The sequence below is a fragment of the Neurospora tetrasperma genome, assembly GCF_000213175.1.
Source record: "Neurospora tetrasperma FGSC 2508 unplaced genomic scaffold NEUTE1scaffold_81, whole genome shotgun sequence".
NCBI classification, from domain to species: domain Eukaryota; kingdom Fungi; phylum Ascomycota; class Sordariomycetes; order Sordariales; family Sordariaceae; genus Neurospora; species Neurospora tetrasperma.
In genome coordinates, this window is record NW_009799179.1 from 9,541,236 (window position 1) to 9,563,542 (window position 22,307).

Sequence of the window (22,307 nt, forward strand, 5' to 3'; positions counted from 1 at the left end):
CATGTGATATGTCCATCCAGCATCTGGGCCGTTTTTCTTTCTCCTCGAGATGCTTGAGGCTACATAGGCCAGAACGTTTGAGGCTTTGATCTTTCTTCAATGTACGAAGGGTCCTTTTTGCCTCAATGCATGCATGCATGCATGCATGGAAGTGAATACGAGGTCATGGTCTGTACTAAGGTATGTACACTCTGTACAACTAGTCTGTCAGAGTCTGACAGTCTGGAGCTTTGGTGCAGGTCAGGTCAGGGAAGGGTCGTTACCAGATCAACGGAACAGTGATCATCGATGTCCAGTTGCGTGATTTTTTTGGAATTATGGTTATTTTTAGAATTTACAAACGCCCAAGAAATGCCATCGATATGTACATTACGAGCAGGTCCATCGAGCGATGTGAGGAGTAGATGTGAATAGCCTCCTCAATTATGGTACCTCCACCCTGTATGAACCCTAACCCTCACTCACATCCGTATCGCAGTCCTCACCCACCACCACCATCACCACACTACTTACTGTGAGGTACCCATCACCACGGCACCTCCCCCTCCTTATCCCTAAACGTCCCCGTCTTTTCTCCTTGCTCCTGCACAACCCTCACCACCGTCTTCGCCGCCTCCCAAGGCTCCTGCTTTCCCCTGAAACTATCCAACCCCCCCGCCGTCTTCGACGTATACCCCGGACAAACCACATTGACTTTCCACTTTTTAGTCTCCTGCTCTCCCTTCGTGCCTCCTAGTATCTTCCCTTCCTTTGCATTCTCCAATCTCCACGCCAAGTGCTTAGCATACATATTCAACGCCGCCTTACTAGCGCTGAATTCCGTATATTTGCTCGTGACGTTATCCAAGTCGAGACTGCTGCGACTGTTGGCGGCCTCGTCATTGTTGTTGTTGAAAGTGTAGGGTATGGATCCCAGCCCGGAGCTGACAAAGATGATTTTGCGTTCTGGTTTTTGGGACGCAGATAGTAAAGGGAGGAGTGCGTCGGTCAGGAGCGCGGGGCCGATGAGGTTCGTGTCGAGGATGGAATGCCAGTTCTCTCTTGCCCTCTCGGGCGCACGTGGGTCGGTGACGTTGGTGTGCAGAAAAGAAGAGGAGATGGCGGCGCTGTGGACGAGGGTGTCGAGGTGGCCATGTTTGGCGGCGATGTGGGCGGCGGCGGCGGCGGCGGAGATGGTGGTGTCGGAGGTTAAGTCGAGATTCAGAAATTCAAAGGTGGTGGAGGCGTGGAGGTTGGGCAGGGAACGCAGGATGGTGATGGCGGACTCGACCGAGGAGGGGCGGCGGCCGCAGAGAATGATGTGGTAATTTTGGTCGGGGGAGGTGCTGAGGTGTTTGGCGGTTTCGAAGCCGATGCCGCGCGTGGCGCCGGTGATGAGGACAATGGTTTTGGAATCGGCGGCGACGGTGGTCATGATGCGTGGTTTTGGGGGGTGTACCCGCTGCAAAATGTTCGGTTGTAGATGGGGAGGTGAGCAGGTCGTTGTTAGCGATGTGTCTTCGGGTGTGCTGTTTCGTCGTCGTCTTTGATGCTGTTCGTCTGATCATCGTGAGGTTTCATACCGCCCGCACGTCATTGCGACGTAGCCGTGGGCGTGAACCTTTTCAAATCTGGCAAACCCGGTCCCAATATTCGTCCCGCAAACACCGACGAGATGGCTGTATAGCAATCGCCCGAGTTTAACGGGGTCGAGCACTGGAATTCCGCCATAACTCCCGTCGTCGATCGGTCGATTTGGTGGTGTTGAGTGACGTCCTGGAGATAAAGCTTCCGCCAACGCCCAAGTTCCGTGATCGTCCAATGTCGACAAGCGTAAGCCCATTACCCCTCATTGTTTGTAGACAGGTCATTCATCCATGGTGGCAGCCTCAAACCAATTCAGCATCCCCCTTTTCCACCAACCCGTTTGCATCTGACCACCTCAAAATGACAATATCCCCCTCTTTGCCCGTGAGCACACCATCGACGTCGACTCCGTGACACTCAATCTCCGCGTCCTTCAACAAGCGAATGAACACGGCCGAGTCGAGGTCAGGACTGTCAATCATGCTGATATTTCCCGCCGTGTCGTTCAAATTTTGCATTGCGGGCGGGAACGTCCCCAGGAAAGAGTTAAGGTAGTGGTTGTGCAACAAAAGCTGGTGTCTTCGCGCGTACGCCTCTTCGATTTGCGACATGCGTGTTCGGAGGTTATCGTTGGAGATGTAGTGGAGGAGGTGTTTGTCGATCTACCCAATTCTCAGGTGTCAGTATTCTCCTGAGTTACCTAGCAAGTAAAGAGCTTCGTGGGGGGGCATACCTTTGCAATCCTCGTCCTCAAAAACGACCTGACCAAGTACTTGAACCTTTCCAACTCGGTCTGGATGACAATCAGGGCGAAATTGGTCTTGGGGTCCATGTCGCCCGTCATCTCCTCCACTTTTTCTATCTGCCGCTTGATCTTGTCGTTGATGCGCTCGAACAGCCCGTTGGAGGGCCAGGGAAGCAGTTCGGGTGTCGAGCGCTCGGCGACCCAGGCGCGCGTCAGGTCTTGCAGGTCGCGCGTTTCCTGCGGGATCTGGTGCAAGACGGGATCAACTTCGCGGAGGATGTCGTCAATGTCCATTATGGCTTGTGAATTGGAGGTGAGTTGCGGTGAATTGAGCTGTGCGGTGGGCGCAATGGGTGGTTGAAGAGGGAGGAGGGAGGGAGGAGGAGAAGATCAAAGAGTTGTCGCATTTTTCGTGACGGGGATTTCCATCTCAGGTGTGGAAATTCCCTTCAGGCCTCGAACGCGGGGCAGATCCCACCCCGGATTTTTAGGGGCTCGGCGGGCTGTTACGGCGATCATCCAGTGGAGGGCGGTCCATCCCGCTTTTAGTGACGTTCATGTCCGCTGCGTCCCCTACAACTTTAACAGTTGGTGCAGGGGTCTTATTGGGGTGCCCCTGAGTTCATGTAAACAGCAACACGGCGGGCATAAGAACGACGGCAGCGTATCGTGGCTTGAGGCTTAGGTTTAGACTTCATGATTGTTACATCCTGTGATATCATTGAGTTATCAAACTATAGCAGCCTTCGAGTTGCAAATGGTGCCTTTCCTTTCCCCCATCGAGCTCCGGTCAAATTACGCCAATAATCGCTACCACCAGAGTGTGTAAGTGCCAAGTCATTTTGTTGGTGAAGACTGAGAATCTTCAGGACCCCAGTCGGAATCTGAGGCTCTTGGGGAGTACATAAACTTGTACATGTGAGCCTCATTGGGAGGTGGATCGCCCGGCGACATTTCACCAGCGCTACTTGACGTTGGTGTAAGCACCGTTGTGCCGTCGGATGACGAGTCCTCGTCTGTGTCAACCCCCACCGCCGATTCCGAGTTCAATTTTGACGTCTCGACATTATCCATGTTTCTTTGAAGGGTTCCCTCAGTACTGGGTACTGTCTTCTGGTCCAAGGGTCCTGTCTTATCAATCATTTGCCTGCTTTTCCTCCTAGCGGCAATGGACTGTCCTTCAAGTTTGCTGAGGTCGGGAAGAGGCTTGGAATGAGAGATTGAGATCATGTCCAGACCTATCACAACCTCTGTACCATTAGACTGTCTCTCCTTGGTTTCTTCTGCCGTCGGGACCTCGGTCGTGTTGTCGTTGGCTTCGTCCCGTTCTCGATCTGGCTGTCTGCCGTTATTATTGCGCTTCCCCTCGTCCTTGACTGATTCGTCTTTGACATTCCCCCTTTCATCATCTGTCCAACTCTCTCTCGATATCACGTCATCCTCTTCCTCCGTATCTTTCTCATGTAGACATACTCCGTCCCTGACCGCGACTTTTTCGTCCAATTTGGCCATAAAATCTACTAGGTACCCTTGCATTCCTGCTCTTTCATCCGTTGTTTTCATATCGTCCATGTTCCTGGGTTTCTTGATCCTCACTCGTCTTGTCGTCCCAGTCGGTAGTCCTGTGCCTTTTCCACTCGCCATCCGCTCACAGTCCCCTAACCGCCGCCTCAAGAACCATTCAACCGAGTGACGGCCATGGCCACTCTTTTTGAATCTCTTTAATGCCTCCTTCAGCATTGCATCCCATTTGTCGACATCTTCTGAGTCTCCTTCGCTCTCTTCTCTGTTCTCGGTCGGTAGTGTTGTGAGCGGCTGTGGTGCGGTGGACGACGAGCTTGACAAAAGGCCTGTTCTCAAGAGCCAAAAGTCCTCCCTGGAGCGATATATTGTGCAGGCGCGGTTGTGAGGGTAGTAGAGGGTGATTTCGTAAAGCGGAGACTCGTCTTTATGGTTTTTGGATTCTGACTTGGGCTTGTCCTCGCGCTGGGGTTGGGAATCCGAGTCTGGCGTGGAGTTGTCCTGAGGTCGAACAAGAGTGGCTATCGGCAGTGTTCGGGTGCCATTGTAGCAGTTGTGGTTTTTCTGGGTGTGTAGCTGTGGCTTGAGCCTTGTCTTGGAACGACATTCCGGTGTCTTGGAGGTTCCCTCCAGGTCGGGCAAGAACATTAGTGGGACCAGCATGTTGCTTCTCGCGTAGGTAGTCTGTGGTTGTTGGTGAAAGGAGGTGAAGGATATCTCAGGATAGATATTTGAAGGTGACCGAATCGGGTATTAAGATTAGAACATGGGGTGGGTTTCCAAGAATAAGCTCGCTTGGTGGAAGCGAAAAGAGGCAAGAAGAAAAAGAGCGAAAATAAACCTCAGTGTAACAGCGATGATATAAGTATATGCGGATATCGCAAGTGTCCCACTATGTGCAAACCCAGCAATCAACTAGTTTTGGGACTTGATCACCAGATCCATCCCGTGATGTGTGCTAGAACAAGGCTTCGTTCCAACCGGGAGTGGTTCCCGGATGGTTTGCTGGCAACACAAGCGGTATCAAGAGCAAACCGTAAGGTGGCACAGCATAGGTACGGTTCAGGTGGCTTCACAAAGAGCGTGTCTCGCAAGGCTGCTTGATCTGACGAACCAGAAGCGGACAACGGGGACGGTTTGGCACGGTAGAGCTGACATATTCACCTGAAACGAACTATTTGGCTAGAGCGACGCTGACTATGCCCCATGAGGGTCACTGTGATTCGTGGTAACCAGAGACCGATGATACCGCCTTTTTCCCGCCATTCAGTAGATTGAGCGAGCATTGGTCCAATCAGCACTTTGGATTTCTGGTTGGTATGTCTTTAACAGGCCAGTCGGTGGTGTGGGAGACGATGTCGTCAAGTGGAACGGTGTCGAGTTGCTTATTGCGGCTCGGGGTTCCATTCATAGTCCATGGTTGACGGGAAATCATTCGGTAAAGGGTCCGTCAGACAAATTGGGGGTTCTGGATGTTGAAGCACAGGATGGTGGTGAGATGTTCTGGACTTCGTTGTGATCTAGGCAGCTCGTGATGTTGAAGTTGAAACAAAAAAAAGAGGATACGATGGAGGGTCACCGTTGAGTGGCAATGGACTCACCATCAACAAAATCGGATATAGCGTATTCCTACTCCAAAACCCCAACCCCTGCCCCTCTGAAACACCACCTATGGAGCTCTTCCTTGCAGTTTAATGCGACTTGAGCACATGGGGTCGTGCAACCCCGCAACTCCAGGCTCTCCGAGTACCTACGTACCGCTATCAAGGGAATCCGTTGCCCGGCTCTCCGTGTGAGTGATAACACCATGATACGTCTGTTTTGTTCCACAATCACAAAGATCTGTTGAACATGATCACCGACTTCGACATGGGTTGTCCGGTGTTTATCTGTGTACTGAGTCTCAAAAGGAACTGACATAATAGTGCAGAGGGAGTGTTGCTAGGGCGTCCAATCAAGGAACCTCGTGCGCTACTTACTAATGCAGCACGAGAGCTCACAAGCATGTTGCCTGTGCCTGCGTGATCACTAGCAGATGCGTTGTGAGAAATGTGATTCTGATTGGGAAAGAAATATATCTCGACTTTGTGTGGTCAACACCAAGGTCGTTTCAACTTGACATTCACCACCACCACAAGCAGCTTGCTTTTCCATCGAATCTTGTTTAGTAGAGATTGCTGATTTCAAGTGGAATTTCCCTCATGTCCAATGTCCATACACTACCTACCTTGGTCATGAACGAGCAGATAAGATAGTGAGGTGTTGTCTGCGCCTTCGGACCCAAGCTCCCAGCAAAGGGAGCGAAAGTGGAAAGTGGACTGCCATGGTGGACCCCTACCTATGCATCCCATCCCTGCCAACCTTTGCATTGAGGTTGCCCTCTCTTCCATCCTTCACTTCCTCAGTTTATTCCCTTTGCACCTGCTCCAGCTTTGTTTTTCTGGTTTCACTTTCTCCCTTTGATTGATTCGCGGAGCTCTCCAACTTCTTGTTGACATTCGTCAAAATCTCCATTCTCCCCTCTCTCTCCGCGTCGACAAACAGAGCTTTTGACCAAGGTCCTTGCTTTCTTGGTTAGCTTCTGTTATCCAAACCCCCGCCTCAAGATACTATCATAGCTATCTCTGCGCATCGCACTGGATCAAAACATCGTCGCGTTTTTATCCTTTCCTCAGCAAGACTCAACATTGCCAACTGCAGCCATGTCATTGCAAGACACATACAAGAGGTTCCTCGGTTCGCCAAACGCCGCGGCGCTCTCGGACGACGCCTCTCTACACTACATCACAACCACCACCAGCGTTGCCGGCGCATCCAATATCACCAAGCATCTCTCGACCGTCGCCAGCCAGGTGAAGAAGGAGAAGGAAACTGTCCTCTATGCCATTGAAGGCCAAGATGCCCTCGCCCTAGAAGTCAACACCTCTCTCGAGTTCCTCATTACCGGAGGCCCCTACCTCCCTGGTCTGGAAGATAACTACGTTGCCGATCGCAAGGTCAACTTTACTATTGTGAGTTACCCAAACTTCCCCTTCATAAGTTTCAGCCAAGTGCTAACCCTGTGGCTTGACAGTTCCACATCGTAACCTTCAACAGCGACGGCAAGATTACACAAATCCGACAGAGCTGGGACCAAGGCTCGCTTCTTAAGCAAGTCGAGGTTATTGGTAGGTCCGGTCGCAACTGGCCAATTCGCGACAGCAAGGATCAGATCAGCCTCATCACAAGATGCATCAAGGAAGGCGGCACTCCAGCTACCGATAACCAAGGCTCCACGAGCACCCGTCCCAAGGTCACCAACGCCATGCGCGATCCTCATGCGTCACTTTCTCTGTTCGCTTCTCGTGAAGAGGTCGCAACCCCACCAGAGCCCGTTGTCTCTCCCTATGCTGGAAGCAAGCCACGCCAACGCACGTTTGAGGAGATTCTTGGAGATGAGCCAGTTGAGGACCCCACCTCGCCCACTACTGACCGCAGTCGCTCCATGACTCCCGGCGTCGCCCCCAAGGCTGGTGCCTCGAAGCACTTCCAGCCCATCCGTCTCTTTGAGACGGATGAGAATATGCCCGAAGTACCCGATACACCTCAGTCAATCTACTCGGTTCAGCGCAAGGTGAAGCCCGATCCGACAAAGTACAAGCACTTCGACTTTGCCGACGGTTCCGATCCCGCCGACGCACCCCAGCCTGGTGTTCCCTTCGACAAGAAGCCCAAGACCAAGCATGACAGCCAGTGGTCTTTCGATGACTTTACCACCCCCGAGAGGCCAGCTCCTACCCGTACCATTGTCAAAAGTTTCCTTGGCAGCGTTGACGACGAAGATCACCAAGGCCCTTCGACTCCGCAAAACAAGGCACCACCGCGTAAGCTACGCCGTGATGACGAGACTCACTTTAGTGTTGGCAACGACGGCCCATCTCCCGAGATTCAGAAGAACAACCGCGGCGCTGGCACCAACGCGGCCTCCCACTTGTATGACGACAACCTCTTGAAAGCTGATGGCAGTGCGCCATCGCCGGTTGAGAAGAGCAACCGCGGCGCTGGCACAAACGCAGCGTCGCACTTGTATGACGACGACCTCATTAAGGCTGATGGTAGTGCGCCATCACCTGCGCCTCGTCCGCTGAGCAACATCACCAACGCCAAGAACAGGGAGAAGCACTTTGAGCCTCACTTTGAGATCTCGGACGAATCCCCTCGGGCTGAGAAGGGTGCCAACGGTCGCTCCAAGGCCAGCGAGAATCGCCAAGCGGCCCAACGTGGATTGGAAAGTCACTGGTCCATCGAGGACGAATCGCCCGTACAGAGAAAGGAGAATTCCAACACGGGCATTACCATTGCAGGTGATGGTATGGGCAGCAGAAAGGGATTTGAGGCTAGCACTGCTGTCAACAAGGGCATCACTATTGCCGGAGATGGCATGGGCGGCAAGAAGGGAACGCAGCGTAACTGGCTTACTGAGGAGGAGGAACCTCAGGACATGCACCTCCAAAACCGAAATCCCGGCAAGAAGCAGACCTTGAAGTCTGACAACTTTTGGGACTTTTGAGTGGTCCTATTTGTGAAGGAGAAGAGTGGGAACTTGAGGGTTTCTGTTTAGTATACTGTCGTCATTTTGTTTTCTCGCACTTGATATCACCTGCTGTTTTCGTTTTTGTTTTTATTTCACTTTCTCGAGGAGGAGGGATGTCGACCACACTGCTCCTGGAGTCCCATGTTTGGAGAAAGCCTACCTTTGAATAACAGAGCCTCAAGGAATAGGAGAAAAGGGGTCCTTGGCCTGTGGAGAGGGAAGTTCGTTCTTCGAAATGAGGAAAGTCGTTTGACTTTGAAGTTTCTGGTTTATGGGAGACCCTGAGACTTTACGGTTACCAACATCAATACCCTACGAGCATGAGAGAAGATGGAACAGAAATGGACGATATGATGCGTACATGACTCTTTTTTTTGGAGGGGGGGCTTTGTTCTAGTAGGCAGGCAGGCAGATACACCAATGAATGAATAATACAAAATCAATCCATACGCAGAGTATTCCTTTCTTTAGCGTGTGACGAACTTTGTGAATAGAAGAAGAAAGGGAGAAAGGGGGTATGAGAGAGACTTTTATCCATGTATCAGGTAGTAGCCGGTGTGTGTATGTCTGTTGCGTGACTATTTTTTTTATTTTTTATAAAAGAGTTGCTTATTGTTTTTTGTTCTTTGGCTACCTACCATCATATGAGACTTACTACTTACTGTAGGTTAGGTTTTCAGTGGAACATGAGGTGAGAAAACTGGCGAGAAGAGTAATCACTTGTGGGAACTTCACCACCAGTTCGCTTTCACTGTGCTTTAACTTAACATTGCCTACGATAAGTCTCTCTTCGCTCTTGATCATAACTTTGCATTATTCATCACCTACTTCTCAAGACAAGAAAGACACAAAAGACAAGACTTGGTAAAAAGAGTTTGGAGAAATCATAATATGTACATTGTACCTTTTCTACAAACACTCGAAACATTCCAGACAGGCTCCAATCAATGGCCCAACGCTCACTTCCCTTATACGTGATGGATGCCACTTCCATACCACCAACCAGAACCAGTAAGTAGTCCGGTACAAGTTACTCCGACAATTGAAACCTCCTCCGTCCGTACCTAGAAGTAGATAGTGATGGGAAAAGAAGAAGAAGAAGAGAAAAAAAGACAACGCCGCCCCCCCTTTATGAAAAGTAGTAAAGATACGCCCCTATGAAAAAAAGGCGAGATGATGCATGCGTGAATTCATACGTACGTACGTACGTTGCGTCGTTGTGGTTGTGAGTATAATGTCATCTCCCGTTTTTTTGTTTTTTTCCCCTCCCCGTCCCTTGAACAGATAAGCCACCATTCTCCTCTTTTCTGCCAATCATCCTCTCCAGCCTATCACCCACCATACCCCTTATCATGTCATGGGGTTCACCTCTTCTTCGCATTCTCATCGACTTCCTCCCCCAACTCGTCGGGCCTCCTCGGATCCACATACGCACTGAGTCTCGAATCACCCCACCTCGCTCCAATCGTGACCCAGACATGCTTCATCGGGCCCGTGGCGTTCCTCGTCTCTCTGCAGCCCGTCCACCTTATTCTCTTCTCGCGTGACATGTCACTGTTTCCCAGTCCTCCGTTGGCGGACCACTCCTTGATTACGTCTCGGATGAACGTGATCTTCTCGCGGAACTGGTTGGCGGAGGGAATGTTCTGCAACGCAGCGGGAATTTCGGGGCGACGGCGGGAGGTGGAGGTGCTGGTGATAGTAGAGCGGGACGGGGACGAAAAGTTGAGGAGGGTTTGTAAGGGGTAGGAGAGGACGGAACGCTCGTCGAGGGCGGATTCGGAGAGGGAGCCGGTTTTGGAGAGGTGGGTGGCGGCGGACTCGGGGAGGTGCCAGAAGTGGCAGAAGGTGCCGGTGGAGTCAAGGACGATTTTGGTGTGGTCGGGGAAGTTGAACTATTATTACTATTAGCTGGATTTCAGCAGAGAAGGAAAGGGGAGGGCAACATACCTGGAAATGACCATCGCAAAACATCCAGCACCCAACGTCACCGAACCTCTGGTAAAACGTCACGACATCACTCGGCGCAACAGTCGGGTCCGTAATGGTCGGCATCCGAATTGGCGCATCATCCTGATTGTCCGACTCTCGGCCATACTGAATCATGTAATTGGCAAACTTCTTCCACAACACAATCCGCTCCCTCTTTCGGTGGTCGTAGATATCCTTGCCCGCCGTAAGCTTACCCGTAGTGCCATCGGGGTTGACTGGGATATGAAAGTTCTGGGGCGAGACCCGAACACGGTTGATGCCGTCCTCGCCATTGTTTTCGTAAAAGTATACGCCCTCATTTTGGGGCAGGATTTGATGCCTGTCTGGATACCTAGGGTCGTCTCTGCGCTGGCAGTGACGTTCAGCACCATGGACGAGCACGCAAGCAGGTGGTAGCAAACCACTTCGGCTACCCTCCTGGGTAGGGATGCTACGAAGAATGCAACCGACACTGCCATCATTCAAGATGTAGCCCAAACCAAACTTGTTGGTGTAATCAACCCACTTGACTACGATGTGAGGAGGTGATGGAGTCTTGTCCCGGGACGACACAAGAGCCATTGAGCGGGCGTTCAATGCCCGTTCCAGCTCTGCCTGCAGTCTGCGAAGCCTCTCAAGGACGATGTCAGGCTGCGTCCCTGGTACTGCCTCTTGATACTCGGCAGGACTGAAGAGACTCAGCTTGTCCTCTTGAGGCTTTTGCGATGTCGAGATTGGTACACTCCGCTGGATAGGAGCGGGCTCTTCAGCTGGCAACACCGCGGCCTGGCTTCTGGTTGTTGGGTAGCTGCGAGTGCTACGGGTCGTGGGTCGAATTGGCTGGGATCCTAATGCATCAGGAGCGGTCTCGGGCACTTCCCGCCTGCTAGACCGGGTGCGTAACGAAGTAGAGCTAGCACTTCTGAGCGCCGGCTCTGGAACTGTCTGCGACCGACCTAAGCTGCTGACCGTAGCGAGAGGGCGGCCTTGGGCCCTTTGTTGAGCCGCAAAACTCTGGGGTGGGACACGGAGAAGTCCTGTGGTGCCCCTGTTAGCGATGCTCGCCTGGGCGAGACTGTTGCTCAGGTCATCCACAACCGGCTTTTGAGGCTGTGAATGTATTACTCCCTCCATCCTGCTTCCGCCGATGTCCGCTAACGGGACGCGCTTCTGGGGTTGTTGTGACAACGTCAGCTTAGAGGCTTGCTGTTCGGCTTGCTGCTGCTGTAATAGACGAGCCCGACGTCTCGCCTCGGTCTTGATCTCGTCGTAGGGCCTGTAGACGATACCCTCGGCGAGCGGAATAACAGGGGTAAGGCCGTTTGCCTCCTCCTCTGCCATCTCTCGCCAAATGTTCTTGAAGACAAACTGCTGTGTGCACCATGGACCCACACTGCACTCCTTGCACATCTCTTGCACATTGCGGAGGTTGTCTGCTTCCGCTTGAGGACCGGACAGAGGATCGTAGAAGGCGGGATTCTGTGGTGGGGAGTCTCGGAGTCTGGACGAAATGTCGGAAGGTACGGGCATGTAGCCAGAGGTAAAGAAGGGATGAGAGACGATGGTATCAGGATCCGGTCTCATGTCTGCGTCTTGCAGCATGCTTGCAACAAGATCCTTGGCCTCCAGGCTGTAGTACTTTTGTGTAGCATCGGGCGACGGCCACTCGTAATCACGTTCTCTCGCGCGGCGGTAGATTTCGTCGGTCGTGGAAGACTGGAAAGGTGGTTTCGAGGTGAGCATAGCGTAGACTATAATACCCAGACTCCAAATGTCCACCATGTGGTCATGGCCCTTCTTTCCCTTTTCGAGAATCTCGGGTGCAATGTAGTTGGGTGTTCCGCATAGGGTCGTCCTCCTCATGATCTGCATATCCTTCCCGGTGAGGAGCAAGGCAGCCAGGCCAAAGTCACCAATCTTGGCGTTCATGTACTTGTCGAGAAAGATGTTGCCCATCTTGAGATCGCGGTGGATGATGCCCTTGGCGTGCATGTACTTGATGGCGCCAGCAATCTGGACGGTGTAGAAGCGCACCTCGGGTTCTGTCAAGCCTTTGCGGCGCTTGACCATGTCCATGAGAGAGCCATTGGAGCATAGTTCGAGAACCAGATAGGTGCAGTTTTCAAAGGTAAAGGCGCGGTGGAACTGGACAATGTTCACATGTCGCATTTTGGAGTGGATCTGGAGCTCGGTCTGGAATTTCTGCTCCATTTTGGAGGCCATCTGGGCCTTGACGATCTTGAGGGCATATCGCTTGGAGCTTCCGATCAGCTTGCCGTCGTAGCAGATAGCGAAGCCGCCCTTTCCTAGGGGCTTGCCGACCTGGTAGATGGCGCCCTCTTTGCGGTCGGAGCTGGGGGGTTCGTTGACATGGTTCGGCGGGGGCGGCGGGTGGTCTTTGTCCTTGGAAGCCTTGAGCCCAGCAGCTGCCTTGGACTTTAGCTCATGGGCTCTCGGTCTCGCCGGGGCGTTAACATCTCTGGGGTATAGGGCGTCCATACCGACACCTCTCATTCCCACGACTTTCTCGAGCGCCTCGAGGATCACAGGTCGATCGATCGGGTATGTATTATTAGGAAGTCGTCGAGTTTGACGTCGGGGTCGTTGGCGGGGAGTCTCGTCCTGTTCGTCGGGTCATTCAATGCTGTGAATTATCTGAAAGGTCTAAGGAGTGGAGGTTCCACCTTGGTTAGAGACACAAAGTAAACAAAGCAAGGGGGTGAAACAGAGTGGAAAGGGACGAAGACCTAGGAAGCGCCAATTGTCTGTTTGGAAGAAGCAAAAACTCACAGTGGGACTAGTGATGGTCAAGCACTGCTCGGCGGCCTGGGATCCGACGTATGTAGAGGTAAGCTAAGCCAGGTAGTATCATGAAGATGTTCGTCGTCGATTGATGATATGATTCAGCGCGGATTGACTCGGCTGTCGCGCTGGGAGAGGGTCGGAGGACGGAATAATTGGTGACGACGAAAACGAAGGTCGGTAGTAATTCATCCACTTGGTTTCCCAGGCTGCGCGCAGTGTCCAAACGCACTACTGTAGCCAAGGTACGGTACAGTGCGGTACCTTGCAAATAAATCAAACCAGGATGGTGACGACTTTGTTGCAAAAGTGGAGAGATCAAGGGAAGGTGGAAAGTGGAAAAGAAGGACGCTGAGTTCAGTTCGTTGTGTTGATTGAATTGCAAAACGGAAGTTGGTTGTTGCTTTGGAATGAATCCACCGTCCAAAATTGGCAAGCATGGAGCTGGAGACCTTTCGTTTTGTTTGTCCCTTTGCCAGTCAAGTCGCCAGGGCAACGGCGGGGACCCTCTCCAGCCCACTGCAGCCAAAGGGACCTGAACCTCCACTGTCGCTTGCCAAGCCAGCACCGCAGGGCGCCCACAGGTAGACCAGGGGGCCTGACTCGCCCGGTTCAGTGGGGTGCTGTGCTGAGCTGGCTGGTTAGCGGCATCTTGACTCGACGTTAGGGTGCTGTTCACGCCAATCAATCCAATCAGGCAGCTGCTTGTCACAGTCAATGGAGCTTATCGATATGGAGGATGACGGAAGTCCTGGGATGCTGGAATTGTCCGTCATCCGAACTTTAAAGATTACCTACCCGGCACTCTCCTTCAATGTCTCGTCACATGCGCCTGTAGTATAGAAACCATTGTGACCTACTCCAGGTTTTTCTGTGAACTTGGACAACAGCCATCACTTGGCAAACAACCTCTTCCACTCGTTGGCTCCTTGGCCAAACTCCCAATTCGTCCCAATTCGCGGAACCTCGGCATCGCCAACTCACCCACCAACGGCGGCAACGACCGACCAGCGGTTTTCCCTGGTTAGAGGTTAGGTCTTACCTCCTTGGCAACACCTCACCTCAGACATCACCATGGTCTCCCTTCCTCTCTTTAAGCTTGCCGCCCTCTTTGTGCGGCATATCTCCAAGTATGGCGCCGTATGTCCTCCCTCTATCCTTCCCTTCTCCTTGTCATGGGTAACCAAGTAACCTGACATGCTTCTTCTTCTTCTTCACCCAGAACCACATCAAGCACCAAGCCCATGAACACCCCAAATTCCGCGCCTTTGCCGCCAAGTATGGCCAGATGATGCACCAGCTCAACATGCGCCTGTCCGTCCTCGCCCTTCGAAACTCCGACGCCGAGCTGCGCGCAAAGGAAGCCAAAGAGAAAGCCGAAGCGCCCACCGTCAAGACAGAAGAGCAAGTGCGCAAAGAGTTGGAACTCAAAGCCAAGTACGGTGTCATACCAAAGGAGTCGCATGCCGTCAGGGAGCCTCCCAAGAGCATATGGAAGCGCAAGTTCAGGCCCTTGCCCGAGCCCAAGGCCGTCGACCTGTTTGCCGATGTCATTGGGGACGCCTTTATCTTGACCATTGCCAGCGCCCTGCTGCTCTACGAGTACTATCGGTCCTCGTCAAAGCCCGATCCAAATGTGCAGAGGATAAAGGATTTGGAGAAGCAGTTGGAGGAGGGAAAGAAGAGGGAGGACGAGTTCTTCAAGAGGGACGAGGAGAGGCAGGCGAGGTTGCAGGCTATTGAGGATGCGCTGAGGGCATACAAGGACCCAAGGACCAAGAAGCCCATCTATCCGCCGTCAGTGGCAGGCTCTGCAGATGAGTCGGACGAGGGCTTTGTTCTTACGAGGGTATTCTCGGGACTGACCGGGAAGTTGGGCTTCTAAGTACGACTTGTGACCCTCGATGGTGAGGGACGGGCTATAAAGAAAGACGTACCCGGATCCTCTTGCGCTCCAGGCAACACGGCCGATCCAAGGGAGGAGCGACGACCAAAGGGCCTCGGAAACATCCAGCAGTTTCTCATCACAACTGACACGGCAGGCACGGCGGACTACAATACAGGAGGAGCATCTTAGACAGCATACCAGATACCTACAGTACTTAAAGCTAGACGATACCCTTTTCATTGGATAACAAACCACACCACTCTTCATCTCACCCTCTTCCCATCACCAACTCTCGCTCTATCTTACTCTTTTCTTTTCCATCTCCACAATGTCTTTCGATAGCAAGTTACCAACTATATTAGAGGTAGAGGTGTCTGACTCGGCAGAGCAGTCGGACTCATCAGACCACTCTGCTACAAACCCAACTAGCATATCGTCCAAGTCAGAGGAACCCCCACAGGAGCAACCTGCGCAAGCTGTGGCCGATGACAAGAGCTCCGTCCCACCGACTAAGCCATCGTCCGCACCTACCAGTACCCCCACAGACTCCAAGATTGCGTCCAAGCCGAATGTGAAGACAGCCCATCAGCTCAAGCACGTGTTTGGCGCGTACGGTCGAATGAAAACGGAATGGCACGAGGCCATGAAACAGGTCCTTGCTGTCCACGGAGAACGCTAGGAACGTAGGTATTCAGTCTTCACATTAGCGACCATCAACCAGTGGTACTCACAAGCTTCACAGAGACCGATGACATATTTCACGACATCGGCCTTCAGGGCCCTAAAGACAGCGATTACTCTTTTCGAGAGCCCTCTCAGCCTAAACAAAGCGACTATCGGGTTTTCTCCATCTTTTTACTTTCCGCAGAAACTCGGCTCAAGCATTCACTTGAACGGATTGTAGTTGCCGATCAAGCCTTCCGTGCCAACAGGCAACGGTCCCCCAGGCCGGTAATCATCATCTGCCTCGAGGATGACAAAGACAGCAGAATGACGGGCATGAGAGCTTTCACTGAACTTTTATTCGGGCACGTACTCGGTCCCTCCTTTTTTGTTCCAACATGGCTTCTTACGATTGACAGCAACATAAGAGATAAGACCCCAGCTAATCAACCACGATCCCACAGGCTCATTAACTCAACTGCACCGGATCTCTCTTCGATCCCCATTCTCCCCGTCGCTAGCTATACCGTCCTTCCCGCCGTGCTCGGCTGGCTTGAGATGTGGGGACTGGACCCTAGATTTTCCAAACCACTGCCTTTAGAACTACGATTTTCTGAGGATGACAAACCCCCATGGCTCTGCACGATCGATCACACCAATTCCCTCCTCCCGCGTTCGAAAAAGGCTTTCCATTTTTTACAGAGCCTCCGTCGCCGTCAATTTCTAGGACAGAGCGGTCCCAGTCCTCGAGGGCTGGTCATTGCAAAGGCAGGAAGGAGGGTGTTCCGAAAAGAGGGACAGGTCAAGGTAGAGATGGTGGTTACTTTTTGGGAGAAAGAGTACATTCTTTGACTATTGAGCGAATTTGTCTTCCAGGGGTTGTCTTGTCACAGACATCTCGTGTACTTGAGTTCCTCATAAGCGTTTGATTTAGATAGCTTAGTTGTACAGTTACTTGAACACAAAGAACAGAAGCAAGCCGTACACTTATCGAAACATAAACCTTTAATTACAGCGATCATTGCGACTTTTGTCCAGACTCTCCACCGTCACCGTCCTCAAGATCTCCTTCGGTTCCGCGCTTTTGGATGGCTTGCATGAGCTCGTATAGTTGACCGATTTGCTCGTCTGTCATGTTCATGTTAGTGACCGAGCACGAGGAAATTGGGAAAGGGAGGAATACGCACCGCTCATCTTTTCAACCTTGCCCTTATCCAACTTCTCGCCTACCCACGAGTTTCCTTCGATTTTTTGGGCGTAGAGTTGCCACTCTGTTAAAAAGCCGATCTGTGAGGTGGGTGTTTGTGTTAGTCTATGCTTTTGAAGAGAATTTGCTCCTGCTCAATGACCACGGTTCCAGTCTGCTGTCGACGCTGTCCTCCTTTTCATCCCTTTCCTTCATGCCGTTCAACCGAGTTGCTCTCTTAAGCGTACTCTGTTGTCATTCTCCTGCCGTAGCTTCCTCCGTTTACCCCAGGCTTTCGGTATTTGTTTTTCCAGTTCGGCCCTCGTATTCCGACAAATCTCATCCCTTGCTGTTCGGTCTTCATTTCCCATCGGCTGTATCACCGCTCCCACTTTCCTCACTTCCATCACTTTCTCTCTCCTTATCGCCCTCCTTTTCAGTCCCTGTCATATGCTCCCACCAGGAATTTCCAGTGCATAACCTCCGCAATCTTCACTTCCCCCTCTTCTCCCCTCTGGTTTGCGTTGTGTACTTCATCAGTCACTTCACCACCTTTTCATCATCCCTTAGAGCTTCTTCACCTTCACTTCACTTGCCACTTCCTTCCCACTCCTCACTTCCAACGTCCCAATACCTTCCCCCACGCCCCTTATTACTACCTTCTCAACCCTCACCTTGGCCCCCCTTTGACCCTCCACGTCCCATCCCATCCCATCCCTACTCATCCCATCCATCCATCCCATCCACCCCCTCCAAACATCCCATCCCACTGTATCCCACCCCACAGCCCATCCCACCCCACATCCAGAACCTCAAATGTATAAAAAGAAAGAAATGCATAAAACTCACCAAATGCGCCGGATTATCCACACTCCGATGCGCCCGAAACTCGGCCTTGACATACTCATCCCCCAACAGCCTCATCTCGCGCGGCAAGTATTTTCTGTGCGCGCGAAGGAGTCGTCGATAAAGATAAATGGGCGGTAGGAGAGCGAGCGGGCCGGGCGTCATGCCGTGGTTTTTGGAGTGGGTGAGGGCTGCGGCGGAGCGGCGGAGGGTTGGGGTGAGGGCGTACATTCTGAAATTCCTCTTCGATTTTGTTTGGGGTGGATGGCCAGTGAAAAAAGGGTAGAGAAAGATAAAAGAGAAAAGAAGTGGAGGAAAGACGGGGGAGGAGGGGGGATGGGGGGGGAGAAGGGGGGGGGTGAATGGGGAGAAAAAGCTGGTAAAAGAGAGGGGAGAAAAAAAGAGGGAGGGAGATGAAGCTGGTGGTGATGGTGGTTAATGGGTGCGGCGACGGAGACGGGGCGGCTGATACACTGCAATGAACGGCGCGGCGTTGAGTGACGGTCCGGGCGGAATGCCGGATTTGCCGAACGCCCCCGACGGTTGGAGACTGGAGCGCTTGGTGATGACAAGTGCCAAGACCGGAGACGGTGGGTCAAGGTCCACTTTTTCGAGGACTGAGATAGACTACACCAAGGAGAGTATCGCGATGTAAACAAATCATCAACAGGCCACTTTCACCGTGGATTATGTTCAGTGACGAACAGATTTGATGCTCAGTGTAGACTTAAGTACATGCATTCAGCACCTCTATCTAGGGTATCTATACCTCACACCTTCTCTACCACTTGACCACCATTTTCACATCTCTGGCCATAATAAACCCTGCTACCCACTAGAACACACGTTCAGGTTAGGCAGCCAACGCCTCAGCAATCCACCCCGCCTGAATGGCGCTCACCTTCTTTGCATAATTCTTTTGCGTATACACATGCTCCAAAAACATGATCGCCTCCCTCTTGACCCCATGCAAACTACTACTCGGATGAATAGCAACCACATGCTTCCCATGGGCAGTCACATAACTCGCATCAGGCGCTAACACCGCCGTCTTCATCGCGAACCCCTTCAAGAACGCCTTGAGGATCCTCTCTGCCGTCTCCGGCGACACAGGCTGGTACGTCACCTCCGCATCCGGCATCGGAAACTCCGCCAGCATCTTATTCTTGACCGACAGCGACCGGAGTTGTTTCCTGATATTCAGCGCCTGCCGCATATTCCGCACATTAATCCGGCGTTGTTTGCAAAAGGTTCCGCGATCCGCGGAAGGGGTGGAAACGAAGCGTTGCATGGTATTCAGGTACGTGATTAAATCGCCCTCGCGACGCTGGAGTTCTTTCCTGTACACGTCCACGGCTTCCTTGTCTTTTTCCGAGCGGACTTGCATGAAGATGTCGTCGCCAGCTGTGATGCACGAAATGATGTCAATGGCTTCCAAAAGGCAGTCATAGCGGGGGTCAGCGGCCGCGAGCAAGACGCGCGCGTAGGGCGCAGTGACGGGGAACAAGACCATTTTGCGGCCTGTGTCGGTGATGCGGCCGTCGTCGCCTAGTGCCCCCAAGACGTGTAAGTGCACGAGAGCGTTTTCGACGGCGTCAATTTCCGGACGGTCCATCAAGGGAAAAGAGAGCACGTCGTCGATGCCGCGGGCTTTCATTGTCAGGACGGCGCCGAGGACGTCGGTCCGCAGAATCTCGGGGAGGTCCGTCTTTGGCAGGGTGGCGAAGGTGTCGGCTGTGTAGAGACGGAAGCATTTACCGGGGCCTTCACGGCCGGCACGACCGGTTCGTTGGATGGCGGAGGATTTGGAGATGGGTTTGGCGAGCAGCGATTCCATGCCGAGACGGGGACGGTATTGTTTGACTTTGGCTTTGCCGCAGTCGACCACGTAGCGCACGCCGGGGACGGTGACGGAGGTTTCGGCAATGTTGGTGGCTAGCACGATCTTGCGCGTGAAGGGGTGCTTGATGGGCTGGAAGGCTTCGTGCTGGGCTTCCATGGAGAGCTGGCCGAAGAGCGGGAAGACTTTGACTTTGGGCACTTTGGGGTCGAGGGTTTCGGCGAATTCTTCAATGAGTCTCTGGGCAGCCTCAATCTCCTCCTGACCTGTCAGGAAGCACAGGATGTCCTTCTTGCCGTGTTTGTCGGAGAGCGGCTCTTGGGTGTGAATTTTGAAGACGGTTTTGAGGAGTGCCTCCTGGATGTCTGGAACGGGTTTGGGCTCGTGGATAACTTCGACGGGGAACTGTCGGCCTTCGATCTCGAGGTATTCCACTTCTTCCCCGGATGTCCCCTTCTTAAGACTGTCGTCGCTGGAAAAGAACTTTTTGATTCTTTCGACCTGTGCTGTAGCACTCATGACCACCACCTTGAGCGGGATCCCTCCACGACCGGCCTTGTCGCCCGTAACAATCTGCTTGAGGAAACCAGACAGCAAATCAACATCCACACTGCGTTCGTGGATTTCGTCCACAATGATGGCCGAGTACTGTCGTAGATGCGGGTCCCTCAACAGTTCCTGCAGCAACATACCCTCCGTAACGTACTTGATCTTCGTCCCCGGCGGCACTCGATGGTCGAAACGGACTGAATAACCAACCAGACCCTTCTCCTGGTCTTTCCTGTCCTTCTTCTCGTTCCCATTCTCCTCAATCACCTCTTCATCACCACCATTATTCTTACCCATCTCCTCCACCACATCCTTCTCCTCATCCCACTCCTCTCCCTCCTTCCCACCTTTCGGTCCCTTTCCATCCTTCCCTTTCGGTCCCCGTCCCTTGAACCCTGTCCCCCTTCCACTCGTATCCAACGGCGTCCCGCACTCCTTCGCCACACGTCCCGCAAGCGTAGTAGCAGCGACCCTTCTAGGCTGGGTAATCGCAATGACTCCTCCAACGTTGACCGTCTCCTCCCTTGTCTTTACTTTACCCCCCTCCTCAAGGATCTCATTCCCCTCTTTATCCAACACCTTCGTCTTGACCTTGACCCTCCGTCGCTGACACCACCGCTCCTGGTACAAGAACTGCGGGACCTGTGTAGATTTACCCGAACCGGTCTCACCCACTAGTACCAGCACGTCCTTCTTAGACAGAATGGAGCGGATCCGGTCTTGGTAGAGGTACAAAGGGAGGGCGCGGCGGGTGGCGAAAAGGGAGGGATCTCCTGTGAGAGGGCGAGAGGGCTTGAATTCCTTGGGGTCTGTTGGTGTTGTTGCATCATTTTCGGTTGATGGTGCTGGGGTGTTGTTGTCTGATGTCGAGGTTGAAGGGGTGCTGGCAGTTTTTGGTTTCTTGGTGAGATAGCCTTCGAGGGAGATGGTTTTGTTGCCGATTTTGAGGACTTCGCCGGATTCGGCTTTTCTTTTGCGTGACATGATGAGAGATGGCGGGGGTTAACGGGATCAAGAGCTGGTGAGAATTGGAGGATCGAGTGAGAAGTGTGGATGGGGGTGAATTATGCTGGGAAATGTACATGGGCGTGCAAAAGAAAAACGGCTGGCGGGATGTGATTGGATGAAAGGTGTGATGGAAGTGGAGGGTGGATCCAGACGGGTGGGATTGCAGCTGGCTGACGGTCACTTGGCACTTGGTGGGGACTTGCATCTGTCGCTGTCGCTGCCAACGTCAACTGTACAAGTAAACATCACCCTTACTTTCACTTTGTAAACCATCTTCAGTTTGCGTAATCTCACTCGTCATTCACACTGAGATATGTTATTTACCGATGGATTTACTCACAAATTCAACTTGATGGTCAACCAAGTACAGAAAAGCCGACAGCGAGACAACCACTTACCCAGCCTTGAATCTTTTGGGCCTATGACCCGTCCTCACCCACAAGCTCATCTTGATCTCCATTTTATCCGCGTCCTTGACCTCAACATGGTTCCCGACCGTGAATACAAAATGCATATACGGACTCCTCACCGGCGTTGCAAAATCCAAACTCACATCACGGACCTGCCCCAACGCAAAGTTGAACTGGGTTCCGCCCTTTGACTTGGGCTTCAGCTTCTCCCTGTCCGCCTCATCACCATACATGTACTTGAACGTTACGTCTGTTGATGGCACTTCAAAAGTGTATTGCCGGAATTTATTGTCGTGCACAAAGAAGCCTCCGCCGAGCTGCACCTCCGCGTCGACACCCGCTGTCCTTTTTTTGGGGGGGGGGGGGCTTCGTGGAAGTAGATCTGGAGGTTTTTGAGACGGATGTCGTACCAATTTATGTCCGAGTCTGGGCTTCGGTAGCGAAGGCTTTATCCAGAGACTGAGCTCAGACGAAAAGGATGCGCAATGAAGTCTCGAGCTTGGCAGCCTTACGGGAGCGAGCTATACATCACGGTCAAGACATCAAGCGCGGAAACGTCAGGTCGTCACAGAAATCGGTGGCTTCCACCTTCGCTTTCCTGGGTATGCTCAGCTTGTGCTTTGGTGGTTGCTACCTCCTACCTATGCGCAAGCGAGATGAACATGTCGTTATACGACGTGACGAGCTGCGTGGACTGGAATTTCTGCACCGGCTCTCTTCATGATGTCTTAGGTATGTA

The 22,307-nt window shown here is 52.5% G+C and overlaps 9 protein-coding genes across 9 annotated transcripts; 3 read left to right on the plus strand and 6 right to left on the minus strand.

The window, feature by feature from the left end:
* Window positions 1–311: 311 nt before the first annotated feature.
* Window positions 312–1,630, minus strand: NEUTE1DRAFT_134044 (uncharacterized protein; the record flags this gene model as incomplete). Its single annotated transcript, XM_009859016.1, has 1 exon — window positions 312–1,630. One exon carries the CDS (start codon window positions 1,412–1,414, stop codon window positions 527–529), a length of 888 nt encoding a protein of 295 aa, XP_009857318.1.
* A 238-nt stretch (window positions 1,631–1,868) lies between these two features.
* Window positions 1,869–2,605, minus strand: NEUTE1DRAFT_115516 (uncharacterized protein; the record flags this gene model as incomplete). Its single annotated transcript, XM_009859017.1, has 2 exons — window positions 1,869–2,228; window positions 2,300–2,605. The coding sequence occupies 2 exons, from the start codon at window positions 2,603–2,605 to the stop codon at window positions 1,869–1,871; spliced, it is 666 nt and encodes a 221-aa protein (XP_009857319.1).
* Window positions 2,606–3,148: 543 nt separating this feature from the next.
* On the minus strand, window positions 3,149–4,495 carry NEUTE1DRAFT_106612 (uncharacterized protein; the record flags this gene model as incomplete). Its single annotated transcript, XM_009859018.1, has 1 exon — window positions 3,149–4,495. One exon carries the CDS (start codon window positions 4,493–4,495, stop codon window positions 3,149–3,151), a length of 1,347 nt encoding a protein of 448 aa, XP_009857320.1.
* A 1,820-nt stretch (window positions 4,496–6,315) lies between these two features.
* NEUTE1DRAFT_93314 (uncharacterized protein) lies at window positions 6,316–8,381 on the plus strand (the record flags this gene model as incomplete). Its single annotated transcript, XM_009859019.1, has 3 exons — window positions 6,316–6,843; window positions 6,906–7,619; window positions 7,701–8,381. The coding sequence occupies 3 exons, from the start codon at window positions 6,535–6,537 to the stop codon at window positions 8,379–8,381; spliced, it is 1,704 nt and encodes a 567-aa protein (XP_009857321.1).
* Window positions 8,382–9,265: 884 nt separating this feature from the next.
* NEUTE1DRAFT_134046 (uncharacterized protein) lies at window positions 9,266–12,875 on the minus strand (the record flags this gene model as incomplete). Its single annotated transcript, XM_009859020.1, has 2 exons — window positions 9,266–10,300; window positions 10,356–12,875. 2 exons carry the CDS (start codon window positions 12,873–12,875, stop codon window positions 9,770–9,772), a joined length of 3,051 nt encoding a protein of 1,016 aa, XP_009857322.1.
* A 1,377-nt stretch (window positions 12,876–14,252) lies between these two features.
* On the plus strand, window positions 14,253–15,063 carry NEUTE1DRAFT_143493 (uncharacterized protein; the record flags this gene model as incomplete). The annotated part of the gene is made up of 2 exons (XM_009859021.1): window positions 14,253–14,318; window positions 14,401–15,063. 2 exons carry the CDS (start codon window positions 14,253–14,255, stop codon window positions 15,061–15,063), a joined length of 729 nt encoding a protein of 242 aa, XP_009857323.1.
* A 331-nt stretch (window positions 15,064–15,394) lies between these two features.
* On the plus strand, window positions 15,395–15,745 carry NEUTE1DRAFT_51270 (uncharacterized protein; the record flags this gene model as incomplete). The annotated part of the gene is made up of 1 exon (XM_009856663.1): window positions 15,395–15,745. One exon carries the CDS (start codon window positions 15,395–15,397, stop codon window positions 15,743–15,745), a length of 351 nt encoding a protein of 116 aa, XP_009854965.1.
* Window positions 15,746–16,648: 903 nt separating this feature from the next.
* Window positions 16,649–17,992, minus strand: NEUTE1DRAFT_93321 (uncharacterized protein; the record flags this gene model as incomplete). The annotated part of the gene is made up of 3 exons (XM_009859022.1): window positions 16,649–16,857; window positions 16,917–17,016; window positions 17,765–17,992. The coding sequence occupies 3 exons, from the start codon at window positions 17,990–17,992 to the stop codon at window positions 16,748–16,750; spliced, it is 438 nt and encodes a 145-aa protein (XP_009857324.1).
* Window positions 17,993–18,484: 492 nt separating this feature from the next.
* NEUTE1DRAFT_93323 (uncharacterized protein) lies at window positions 18,485–21,134 on the minus strand (the record flags this gene model as incomplete). Its single annotated transcript, XM_009859023.1, has 3 exons — window positions 18,485–20,382; window positions 20,545–20,678; window positions 20,730–21,134. 3 exons carry the CDS (start codon window positions 21,132–21,134, stop codon window positions 18,615–18,617), a joined length of 2,307 nt encoding a protein of 768 aa, XP_009857325.1.
* Window positions 21,135–22,307: the final 1,173 nt, after the last annotated feature.